The sequence below is a fragment of the Bos mutus genome, chromosome 10 (assembly GCF_027580195.1).
Source record: "Bos mutus isolate GX-2022 chromosome 10, NWIPB_WYAK_1.1, whole genome shotgun sequence".
NCBI lineage: Eukaryota > Metazoa > Chordata > Mammalia > Artiodactyla > Bovidae > Bos > Bos mutus.
In genome coordinates, this window is record NC_091626.1 from 49,887,178 (window position 1) to 49,900,403 (window position 13,226).

Here is a 13,226-nt window from a genome sequence, read left to right on the forward strand (position 1 = left end):
CATCTCGGAAAAAAAATACTGCAAAAAAAAATTAAAAAAAAAAAACAAAACAGGTTTCAAGACCAGATGGAGAAGGCCATGCAGACCATATTAAGCACACTACTGCAGGTTCCTTTTTCTTATTCCACTTGAGAACCAGAAAAAGAAAACCCAGAAAATTCCGCAAAGTACTTCCAAAAAATCTGTCTAGTAGGAATTATGAAGGATCCCATAACAGCCAGTGGGAATGACACATCTGTGAAAAAATGTATCTACATTTAAGTAAGGAGGATTTCTAAAAGAATGGACGAAACATCATAATCAGCTGATGTTACATAATCATGTGGGACCACACAGAGAAGAAGAGTACAGATGATCACAAACAGCTACTTAGAATCACAAAAGTGAACTGAAATTCAAAGAAAGGCTAAATCCAAACACAAACTTATTGTGGAAGTAGGTCAAGACAATTAATTAGACGGCTGTCCCATGGATTTCAAGGAAGGGAAGCAACTGTGATAATCCTGGCACTCAATGGATGGGCTACAATCTTAGGGTATAAAGCAAATCAGCCTCCTTTCATAGTAGAAGGAAATTAAAGGACTATTGATCAGATTGACCAACAAATTTTTAATGAAAATTATAAAGTATTTTTATGTCTCTCTAAATAGAAACACTAAAAAAAAAAATCCCTTCACAGTCAAAGTATAAACAGTCATCTCCTCCAAGGAAGAAGAATGTTGCTATTGTTGTGTAGTCGCTAAGTTGTATCCAACCTTCTGCAACCCCATGGACTGTACTCTGCCAGGCGCCTCTGTCCATGAGTAAGTAGGTTGCCATTTCCTTCTCCAGGGGATCTTCCCAATCCAGGGACTGACTAAAAGGCAGCTTCTTTACCACTGAGCCACCAGGGATGCCCAAATGTGAGAAAAGGGAAGGGTGACACCTTTATGTATACAGAAATAATACAGCACACTGGAAACAAATGTAGAATGAGTTTTAAAGTTTGTAATTTATAAGCGTAAGTCATTTGTCAGTGCTTGCAGTTTACCAGCCCTTGTGATAAAGATAGCCACAAATGGAAAGGGAAAAAAAATCTTCAATAAGAATGAAGTAAAAATCGAAATGCTAAGTGAAAAAGGTCTGTAATAATATACCATAGTGAAGAGTAGAGAAGGGGGTACGCTGGGGAAATGAATTTTAACAGCCAGTTCACTAAAAATTAAGACATTCACGGGAATGAAGCTAATACACTCTTCTCCCATATCCCTATGGAGTAAAAAAAGGAAATTATAGGTTAAGGGTTTCCTGAAATTAGTAACTTGAGTCTGGCAGCCACATTTCTGTTGCCAAGAGCTGATGTGATCATTTCTCTACAGTGGTGGAAATTTTGCCTGACATAATGTGCAAGGGACTATGAAAAAATAATGACCTAATTATGTATTTGTTTTTAAATATGGTCAGCTCTTTCTTCATTTCCTTGTTTGAAAATTGTTGGCAACTTCCTCACCAAAGTAACCTTTTTTCATATCTGGAATGAATATACTACTCTATCCCCTTCAGTCCATAAACACGACCCTGCCCTGAAGAAACAAATATCTTGAGGGCTATGATGGGGTTTACAAACTCCCCATAGACAAAAGCATTCTCCTTCTTTCCTAAGTCAACTAGGGAAGAACAGCGCCCACATCAAAGATCTATGATTAGAGAGTAAATGTATGCTTTGATCCTACTTCTATCTTCATTTTAATGGATCTCATAAAAAATATATAATACTCAGCCTAACAAGCCAAACACTCCAAAGGCATCTACTGAGCTGAAGTAAGTAACAATAAAAAGAGAAAAACCACAAACTGAGCCTCTGTGCAGCTGGACTATACATAAAGCATTGTAAATTTTGACTACAGAAATCAAAAGAAGTTGGGTATATTTAGTATCAAACAACAGAATTATTCTCTGAATGAAATACAGTTGACCTCTGAACAACATGTAAGAATGACATACGTCCACTTCGGTGGAATTTTTTCAATAGTAAATATTACAGTACTACATGATCTGCAGCTAGTTGGATATACAGATGCAGAACTGAGGACGTGGAGAGCCGACTGTTAAGTTATAAGTGAATTTTCTATAGTGAGAAGGGTCAGTGCCTCTAATTCCCACATTCGAGGTTCAACTGTGTATCATACGCCCGTAAAGCACTCTGGGATAAAGCAAGTTAATATCACCAATTCACAAACACGTTTTTACTTGGTTGGTTATTGCATCAAGTTCAATAATACAGCCAGGTCGAGCAGTTGACTGTTGGCTCACAATATTAAACACTTCTCCAATAAGTTTCTGTTAAAAAAAGAAAGAAAGAGAAAGTTCATAGTCAACAATATATGAATCTACTGTCAGTATGACACAGCATCTTGGATATTTAAGGCTCTTCTAAATATTCACTGATTTACAATGGCAATTCACAAATTCAAAGAAATATTTCAACTTTTTATACTCACTCTCATATTTAAAATTAAATAAGCAGAAAAACCTACAGTGATTACATAAAGTAAAAATGAAAGTGAAGTCACCCAGTCATGTCCGACTCTTTGCGACCCCATGGACTGTAGCCTACCAGGCTCCTCCATCCATGGGATTCTCCAGGCAAGAGTACTGGAGTGGGTTGCTGTTTCCTTCTCCAGGAGATCTTCCCAACCCAGGGATCGAACCCAGATCTCCCACATTGCAGGCAGACGCTTTACCATCTGAGCCACCATTACACAAGCAGTATACAATTTCAAGACATCTAGTTCTTTGAACATGTCTTTATTTAGCAACCTTAATGGTCCAACACAGACCTGGCTGAGGACATGGCCCTGTGCCTATGTGGATGGTTGCAGATCTACAATGCTATTTAAAAGTACAATCTTGCTAGGGCTTGTACTTGCCCTCAACAATAGGGGCAAATGATGAGAAGAAGTGGGACTCTGTGACTTGGGATGGAGATGTGTAAACAGAGGAAGTCTAACTCTGGATCCCCAAACCACAAAATCTTTCTGCTAAAAAATAAAATAAATAAATAAAATGCAGTCTTCCTTCTTTCTCCTTCCAAGCAGCCCTCTCTTGCACAGAAACCTTTCAGTAACTTCACCTGAAGCAATTACTTCTCATGGAGATGCCCATTCTCCTCAGTACTACCTCCACTCTTACTGCCTTCAGAACACTCAGAGTAGTAAGATCCCAGCTTAGCCCAGGGTGTAAGTACAAGGTTAGCTATGGGAAAGTAGCAATATACACTGCAATTGTAGGATCTTTCCAATTTATATCAGCAGAACTCCAGAGGGCATGCATGGGAACAGATTCTAGGGTTATCAGACAAAAACAAAATAAGTGCTTGGGAAGGGATGAATTTATTGTTATGGGTACATTCACCCAAGATTCAGGATTTTAAATGTTAGTTAAGACACCTGGAAATGCTGCCAACAGTCTGCTGGGTTTGTCCATTTGAAAGCTGGACTCAACTGTGACCTACAATTAGTGAGGTTAGAACACCGGAATTTCTCTAACACACCATGAATCTTTGCTCCTTAAAAGTGTGGTCACTGGAGCAGCAGCTTTTTACAAACGCAGTCTCTTAGACTCCAAAGCTAATACATGTTTATTTTAATAAGCTCTCCAGATGATTCACGGGCATGCTGAAGTTTAAGAAGTATTGTTGCAGATCAATGGTTCTCAGCCTTGAACTACGGTTCAACTATGAACAACGGTTCTCAGCACACTGAATAATCTCTGGTGCTTAGGTCCCACTTGTAGATACTGACTTATTGGTTCTTGGGTACAATCTGACCATCAGGCATTTTACAAGCTCTTCAGCTGCATCCAACATATAGCCATGGTTGAGATCCCCTTGCAGGAATATCTATCTGCCAGCACTATAACGAACAAACATACTGAATGCCTTGTTCAACACTACAGGATCCCACTCAATGTCACCTTCAATTTTAAGGGGTCATCAAAAGCTCAAAAATCAAGATAAATAAATTCTTAATGCAATATTTTTAAATAAAAATTAATACAGTAAATAATAATGAATAAAAAGTAGCAAATGTTTTAATACAGGATCCAACAGTGTCTTGATGAACCATATCGGAGCCTAAGACAAAAGTAAAATTACACAGACATGTTTTCATACTTTTTTTTAAGGTTAATTTTTTTCAGAACATTAAAGTGGTTGAAAAACATTAAAAAATGAAAGGTAGTATATTGAAACTCACAAAATCATTTTAAATTTATTTTTACCAAAAATAATTTAACTTCAGCTTACCGAAACTTCTTTTTGCAACATTGTGACTGGATTTTTTTTTTAAGTTCCCAAGTCCACTTTTAAGTATGGGTAAGACTACACTAAGCAAAATTTGTGAATTGGTTCTAGAAAATCCAAATACAATGCTGACTTTATATTACAAATTACTGACACTGCATGTCACTTAAAACTATTTCAGATGAAATTTCTATAAGACTTAAATTATCAAAATATTTAAAAACCAAGTCAGTGGCTGGTTTTCGTAAACAAGATTATCCACATAACATTATTTTTCTCCAGTGAGCAATCCAAAATCTAAAGCATTTCAGTTAATTTTTCATATCTTCCTTTTGAACATGAAATTAGTGTGCTGTAGTAGTCAGAATAATGGCCCCAAAAGATGCCTACATTCTAATTCTTAGGACTTAAGAATATGTTACTTTACATGGCAAAAAAAAAAGTACATATAGAGAAAATTAGATAAGTAGATTTTTTTCACTACGTTGGAATGTGTTCTTTTTGTTTTTTAATTTTGCCTGCAGCACTCAGGGGTTCCTCTTGTTGCAGAGCACAGCCTCTAGAGTGTGGGGTTTTGGTAGCTGTGGCACACCAGCTTAGTTGCCCCAGGGCATGTGGGATCTTCCTAGACCAGGGATGGAACCCATGTCCCCTGAATTGGCAGGTGGATTCTTAACCACTGGAACACCAGGGAAGTCCTGTCTCTAGAGTCTTCTGTTCAAGAATTTAGCTTATCAAAGTAGAAAGGGTCAAAAATTTTCTACAATGAATAAATATTACACTTTAACTTAAAAAAAATTAAACTGGAAGGTTTAAGAAAAAAGTACATTTGTAACTACAATGGAGCAGAAGACCAAGATAAATTTTAAAATTCCAAGAACATATTCATCTGCTCTAAATGAAATTTCTATTTTCTTAGAAAAATAATGCCCAGGTTATTGATACATTTTGCCAATGAGAAGAATGAACCATAGAGTATATTCTCTGAGAAATTATGGGGATTGCCACAGCCAAAAGACAAAAAGCAGACAAATGTTATAATTTTCAAAAAGGAAAACAGCATACTTCTGTAAGCTGGAATAAAGAGTCTGATGTCTATTTAGTTCATTTTAGTCATCAAAATACATCAGGGTACACACAATCTACTATACATTAAAACAATCTCATACAAATCTGACTTCCTTTTTTGACTACAAGAGATTTGGCAGACAGGTGCATTTTATTTGCATGACAAGCTGACTCATGCAAATACTTGGGATAAGCTGAAGAAATATTCTAGACAATAAAAAATGGAGAAAGATTTCAAATGTATATTGCTAGGTCCTTTCTTCAGCCCAGTACATTTAACATTTCTGTAATAACATTCAGAAATTACATCTGAATTTCATCTAATTGACTTAGATGAAAACGCAGAACAACATTCATCGAACAGGCTGATGATGTAAGTCATACGGAAATAACACAAATAATGGAATCTGGATTCAAAAAGATGCTAAAAACCTGTACTACTGAGTGAAACGCAATAGGGAAGTAAGTCTATATTTGAGTCCCAAATTCAAATGCACAAATATAAGATGGCTTGCTAGTAAAAAAAAAAAAAAAAGACTGACATTTAATTGAAAGCTCAATATGAATTAATTACATACAAAGAATGTGGCATGACTGACAAGACATAATCTACTGAGAGAGGGCATAATACTGTTATATTCTAGAGATCCTACAATTTCCAGTGTATAAACAAACCGAAAGTTGCTCAGAACAGTAACCAGGGTCAAATACAAAGCAGTTAGATAAATTTATGGGCAGAGGAGCAGCAGGTCTGGCTTGAGGGAACAAATTTGGGGATTACAAGACAGGTGTCTGAGGTGATCTCTCATGTAAGAAATGTTGTTGTTTAGTCACTCAGTCATGCCCGACTCTTTTGAGATCCCATGGACTGTAGCTCACCAGGCTCCTCTGTCCGTGGGATTTCCCAGGCAGGAATACTGGAGTGGGTTGCCATTTCCTTCTCCAGGGGATATTCTTGATCAAGGACTGACCCCATGTCTCCTGCACTGGCAGGCGGATTCTTTACCACTGAGCCACCTGAGAAGCCCATAAGAAACATTAGACTTATTCTAAATGAAACTACAGCTAACAAGTAGATTTTAAGGATTACAAATTTAATTTCAATATAACTGTGATGGTAATTCAGACTGAATGTGCTGCATTTAGAGTGGAGTTTCCCTCCTCAGAAGTCGGAAGACAAGCTGGCAGGAATATGGTAGAAAGAAACAAAGCATCAGACAGCTAGTTAGACTAGGGAACTTCAAATCTTCCACCTACATAATTTTAAGATGCTACTTTTCTAGACTTTCTCTATGTCAACCTTGTGACTCCAATCCAATTATCACTGTTTTTGGAACAAGACTTATTTAGACATGTACTTTCCTGTATCCACTTTCAGGCCATCCTCTCACTCAACAAAGACTAAGGATCTATCTTTCTATATCAAAAATGAACTCAAATACTGTCCTTAATAAAAACTTCTATGGCTACCCTAATCTGATCTCTCTCGCCTCTGAATTATGAAATGCTGCTGCTGCTGCTAAGTCGCTTCAGTCATGTCCAACTCTGTGCGACCCCACAGACAGCAGCCCACCAGGCTCCCCCATCCCTGGGATTCTCCAGGCAAGAACACTGGAGTGGGTTGCCATTTCCTTCTCCAATGCATGAAAGTGAAAAGTGAAAGTGAAGTCGCTCAGTCATGTCCGACTCTTCGTGACCCCATGGACTGCAGCCTACCAGGCTCCTCCATCCATGGGATTTTCCAGGCAAGAGTACTGCAGTGGGGCGCCATCGCCTTCTCTGAATTACAAAATAGTGTTTGCCAATTGATTATATATCACCTTCAGACACTTCTTCTGTCTTAAACTGTTATTTAAACTTTTAATAATTTATCTCCTCAACTAAATTTAAATCTCCTTAAAGGCAGATACTGTAGTCCCTATACATCAGGAATACATGACAGGCATTCAAAAACAGTCACTGATTTTCAGTATTGGGAGCATTTTTATTAGAACAGTTATTTTATAAAAAGCCATGTTTTCATAGCTAAACGGAAAATGCACCATTCAAATCTGAGTATTAACTAACATACATGACTTCCAGCTGAAATACAGAACGAGTGGAATGAGATACTGCCACCCACTGATAACATATTCTAACCACAGGACTTTTTAAAATAATGACTCAAGCTAAGAAAAGTTCAAATTTTCCCAACCTAAACATAGAGCTTGGTGAAGCTCTCTTAAAACCTTTCTTGAACAAAGAAATATTAACGGAACCAAATGAGAGAGTGAAAAATGTCAAGAAAAAAATATATTTTAGGAAAAAAATTCATATTTATTTCTTTAAATGTAAAATTGATGTGTGCTGTATAAACTGTAATTTTTTTCTGGACTACAGGGATTCTAGTTCCTCGACCAGGGATTGAATCTGGGCCACAGCAGTGAAGGCATCATTAGATGGTAATTTTGACTCATTTACCTTGAAACACAAATTAAGGAAAAACAAACTAGTTACAGACAGCCCAGAACAGATGGTTACTCCCTGAACACCTACTAACAAATGAAAGTCCTAGACAAAAGAGAATGGCTTCTTAGCTTAGATATATTAATAAAGATTAGGAAATACTTACTGAAGATTCTGGATCTGACAGTTCATCCAATAATTTCCTTGCATCTACTACAGCTTGGTAGAGTCTTAGATTTTTGCCATCAGAAGCAACAAAGCAAGCACTAGCAGAATTGCAATACGTGCCTGAGAAAGTAAACACTCTGCATTATAATATATATTTTTATTACTGACTGAAGTACAAGAAAAAAAATTCCATACTTCTCTTTTTAGGTATAACCATGGTCCAGAATCACAATGAAATGGATACAATTAATAAATATAAAATTATCAACAAAAAAATTCAATAGAAAATAGGTTATGAGAGTGAAAAAATTAAAAACAAACTTTTAGAAACTCTAAAGTCAGATACCTACATTTGAATACTTATTAAAAGCCCCCTAATAATAATAAATATAAATTACTTTGTATATAAATAACAGTTTTAAAGATTTATTAATTTTACTGTTAAAATGAACACTTACCAAGACAGTAACTGGGAATAAGAGTTGGAAGCCAAGCAACATTAGAGAAGGCTGAAGTATGTAAAGAGTTAATTCGTGCCAACTCTGACACTCCTCCAGTGTATGACAAGGGTCCTATTGGGTCCACACGCCACAGAATAAGTTCACTGTAGATGGCATTCGGGTCATGAAATGTACGCGTTGCTGCATTTCTGAGAGGTTGTTTCAAGGAACCCTTTATGTGTCTTACAGGATCTATCAATCTACTTAATTTACTGTCTGAGGCCCACTGAAAATCTGATTCAGGAGTCAACAGAGCATTATGATGAGATGATGTCAATAATAATGGTAAAACGGAGTGACATGCCAGATCATTGAGGTGAAATCGATGACCACAATATCTAAATTTGTGAGATACAGTTAGAACAGTGGTAAAGGCAGACTTATCAGCAAACGTGACTGCCCACTGATTGAGAGAGCCATCTATGTGTTTAGAGACCATCATTACTGTGGGGGCTAAAATGTTCATATTTGTACTGTGTGATCCAGAGTGCGTCAGTGATCCATGAGGACTGCATTCAGCCAGCATGTCTTGGTGTAAGGGAGTGTGGTGAGAATCTTTCACAGCATTTATACAGGCATACATCATGATATTTTTACTAAGAGAGCTTGCATCACCAGATGGAAATGCAACAGGAATCCGAGAAGAAAAAGAAACCTGAAAAACACAATTATTATGACTCAGTGTAAGTAGTTTGCCTCCTCTCAAAGTCTTCTAAAAATACTTTAATTTTCAAAATGTCAAACCTCAGCTTCCTAGCAAAAAAATCACTTTCAACTTCATTATGTTCTAATCCTTGTCCTCTATTTATATAATACCATCTCTATTCATAGCCTATGAGAAGAGTGAAGAAATAGTTGCAGGTGTCTTGCCTGTACATCTAAATGACTACAACTACAAATCTAAACAAATATTGTTCAGAAAGGTAACAGATAAAGATAGCTAGATTTAATGAATAAAACTGGAGTAGTGGGGGGACTCATCCTGAGTCACATTTTTAGGATAATTTCTTGAGTGTTAAATCATTTCAGTCGTGTCTGACTCTGCACCCTATGGACAGCAGCCCTCCAGGCTCCTCTGTCCATGGGATTCTCCAGTCAAGAATACTGGAGTGGGTTGCCATCCCTTCCTCCAGGGGATCTGCCCACCCAGTGATTGAACCCACATTTCTTATGTCTCCTGCATTGGCTACCTGGGAAGCCTCCTAGGGTAATTTCTTAAGTTTATTCAAAATACTGTTAATTCCTAGGGAAAAAAACCTAATATACACATTTTCAGACGTTCACTATAGCATTTCATAGTTAAATTTATTTTACTTGAATTAATTACGTTTGTAAAATTGGCTATTATTGATCCCCTTTGGGAGCAAGTTATTCTCTTCTCAGTTGCTTATCAAAAATAAAATGGTTAAATATTTCCAAAAAACTGCTAAATCTGAATGGCATCTGTTTCACTTTTTTAAGAAATGTAAAAACTGCTTCATCAGTAAAATATACCTTGACTTGTCTAAATATTCCAGGATTATATTCATCCAAATACTTTACATGCCACACTAGGAAGGTACCGTCTACTGGGTGTATGGTAAAAAGCATGTCAGGATTCTTATTCCATTCAGCTAGCAGCATTTCGATCTTCCGATCAAGCAGGACCGTAGGCAGTGGCATTGATATAATAGGCCGTGCATAGGTTCTGGGACTTCCCTCTCTTTCCGCATCTTCATGTTCTGATGATCCTGTACCTGCTTCAGATTCTCTATCTAGGGATAATTCTAAGTCAGAAAATAAATTCATCAGTACATAGTAATAATACTATAAAAATTCACTTATATACTCAGTCAGTTTAATCGCTCAGTCATGTCCAACTCTTTGCAAACCCATTGACTATACCCTACCAGGCTCCTCCTTTCATGGAATTTTCCAGGCAAGAGTACTGGAGTGGGTTGCCATTTCCTTCTCCAGAGGATATTCCCAACCCAGGGACTGAACCCAGGTCTCCCCACATTGCAGGCAGAGGCTTTACCCTCTGAGCCACCAAGGAAGCCTATTTACATACTAGACAATCAATAAACAGCATACTATCTTTAGCGATCATGAATCCCTTTCCCAATTTATGGCCAGGGGAAAAAGAACAAGGAAGGAAATTATTTTCTGGTCTGAACTGAAATTTACTACATTTCTTAGTTCTAGATAAATCAAAATTTCATTCACACTATCACATTATCTTTATCATTTCTATTATTAGCAAAACCTGTCCCCCGCCACCCCCGCCCCCGCCAAAAAACAATGCTTGCAAAGTAATACATTATTCAAAGCAATACATTATAAGAGACCAAAGTTAGATGGTAGATGGTCCATATTAGATGGTCAGAAAAGACCTGTGGAATGAATGGAAAAGTGAAAAAGAAGGAGAGGAGTAAGGAAAGATTACAAACCAAAAGTGGCTTCATAAAAAGCTGTCAGCCTGAAAAAAAGAAAAACCTGAATACAGGATACTCACCATGATCTAGTTTCATATGTAAACCCCTCTCTCTTTCCTCCTGTGAACGTTCCTCATCTTCTTTATTGCCTTCATCACTTTCATGATCTACCTGCCTTTCAGAAAGTTTTCTTAATTGCTGCATAAATATTTCAGTAGATGATGTAAAATGAAATTCTTTGTTGTTTAACCAATGAACTACAAAGCCCCCATTTCCATCATCAATGTTAAATACAGTGCCAACAAAGACATTTGGAATATCTGTGGAATCAAAAAAGATAAAATTTCTGTATCAATTCTTAACATCTTTTAAAATACTACATGTGCTTAGAAAGACTAATTCCATTACACAAAATATGTGCTAAACAAAAAGTAAATATAACTCTAGCAGGATTTGAAATTTTAATTAAATTTAATGGTAAATGAATTAATGGCATAGACTTACATGGAATTAATCATTTAAAAGCCAAACACACCAAATGCACAAACTTTTATCGAATCCTGGTTTGAGGACAAGGGAACAGAAAGATACAACAGAAAAGAAACTCTGAAAGACATTTTTGAGATGACTGAAATTTAACTATGATGATTAGAGACCATGGAATTATTTCTAATTTTCTTAGGTACAATAATGATATTGTGATTATGTGAGAGAATTTCCTTATTCTTAGACACTTGCTAAATTATGTAAGGGTGATGTGCTATGATGTGTTATTTTGAAAACATTAAAAAAAAAATTTCATTCACACACCCCACATATACATATACATATGTGTGTATACACAAAGAGAATAAAGCAATTGGGAAAATGTTAGCAACTGTTGAATCAAAGTGGGTGAAATCAGTGTTCACTGTACTATTCTTCTGACTTTGTTGACTGTTTTAAACTTTCCTTAAAAGTTGAGGCAAATAATGCTAAGAAAGAACGCAGGAAGGCAAACAAACTTCTAAGTATAGCAGATTTTGTCCATGTGGGGTAACTGAAATTCATGCTATAGATCAGTTCATGCAAAATAGTATAATTCAAAAACAACAACAACCATCTCCTTAATCCCGAATCAAATTATAAAGAACCCACTCAATAGAAAGAAAAAAGACTGTCCTCTGCAAAAGAAGTGAGAATCTAAAGATGAAATAAGTAATATATTCTAGAAGTGTTTTATTTATAAATATCAATGTTAAATAAAGCTCCAAAGTGTTCTTTTATTCTACTTCCTGGGTTACAAGCCTGGTTTTCTAACAGAAATTAAACAAATCAAATAAAATAAGAAATGTAAATTAACAATCCTGTAAAACAGTACATTCCCTACATACCTATGTACTAGGTAAAAATCCAAATCTCAACCCAAATCTTATCATGGACAAATATTCTGACTGTAAGACATCCTAAAAGATAACTGAGAGATAACTGTCTTGAGACATTTTTTTGAAGAGTGATTATTCTAAATTAGTGTGATTTAAAGAGAAATAACAAATGCATTTAAAAAAAGAATCTAGATGTTAATAGGAACTATAACATTAGAATATAGTCTTTTTATCAGAAGACACATTTTGAAATATTTAGGTAATGCTCTAAAATATTTAGGGGATGAAGGAAAATGTCAGTGACTACTTTCAAATGGCTCGGCCAAAGATAATGGAGAAGGGAGAAAAGGTACACACACACACACACAGAGAATAAAAGCAAACCTGGTGAAAGGTTAATGACTGAATTTGGGTAAAGAGCACATGGGTATTCACTATATTATGCTTTCAACTTTACTCTAAGGTTGAGAGGTTTTCTTTAAAAAAAAAAAAAAAAAAGGCGGACAAGTCCTGCAATATAAAATTATTTGTATTTAACAATTAGGTCAACCTAAATATATTTTTTTACAAACAGTACCTATAAACACATGATGTTAACTATTTGTACAAAGGAATTTTTAAAATAATGTGTAGATAAGTTAGGGTGAAGATGGTTAAAACTGGCTAAATGGTGAAAGTTAAAAAAAATGCTAGAAGACAAGGCCTAATGGCCACAAGAACACATCTAGTACTTAGACTCAAATGATGTAACAGAATGCCTATCCACAAGGAATGATCCTGTGACCCTATTTCATTTGATTAGAATAGTACATACAGGTAAAAGTCAAAACTTTCTAACACAGTATCTGCATACTATCACTGATTGTTTTTTGTTTGAAGTTTTCATCATAGTCAATAACTCAAGATAAGGTTCTTTTACAAAGGTTGAAAATCTATAAAAATCTAAAAAACCACCACCATTATGAAAACAAGTGGTGTTATAAAT

At 36.0% G+C, this 13,226-nt stretch overlaps 1 protein-coding gene across 1 annotated transcript in view; it reads right to left on the minus strand.

Annotated features, from left to right (window-relative positions):
- The window catches only part of DMXL2 (Dmx like 2), a 167,465-nt gene that overhangs the window by 63,391 nt on the left and 90,848 nt on the right, over positions 1 to 13,226 (minus strand). The window contains 5 exon segments of the mRNA XM_070377897.1: positions 2,230 to 2,319; positions 7,962 to 8,083; positions 8,422 to 9,118; positions 9,958 to 10,229; positions 10,958 to 11,197. Of these exon segments, the coding sequence (XP_070233998.1) occupies positions 2,230 to 2,319; positions 7,962 to 8,083; positions 8,422 to 9,118; positions 9,958 to 10,229; positions 10,958 to 11,197 (1,421 nt within the window).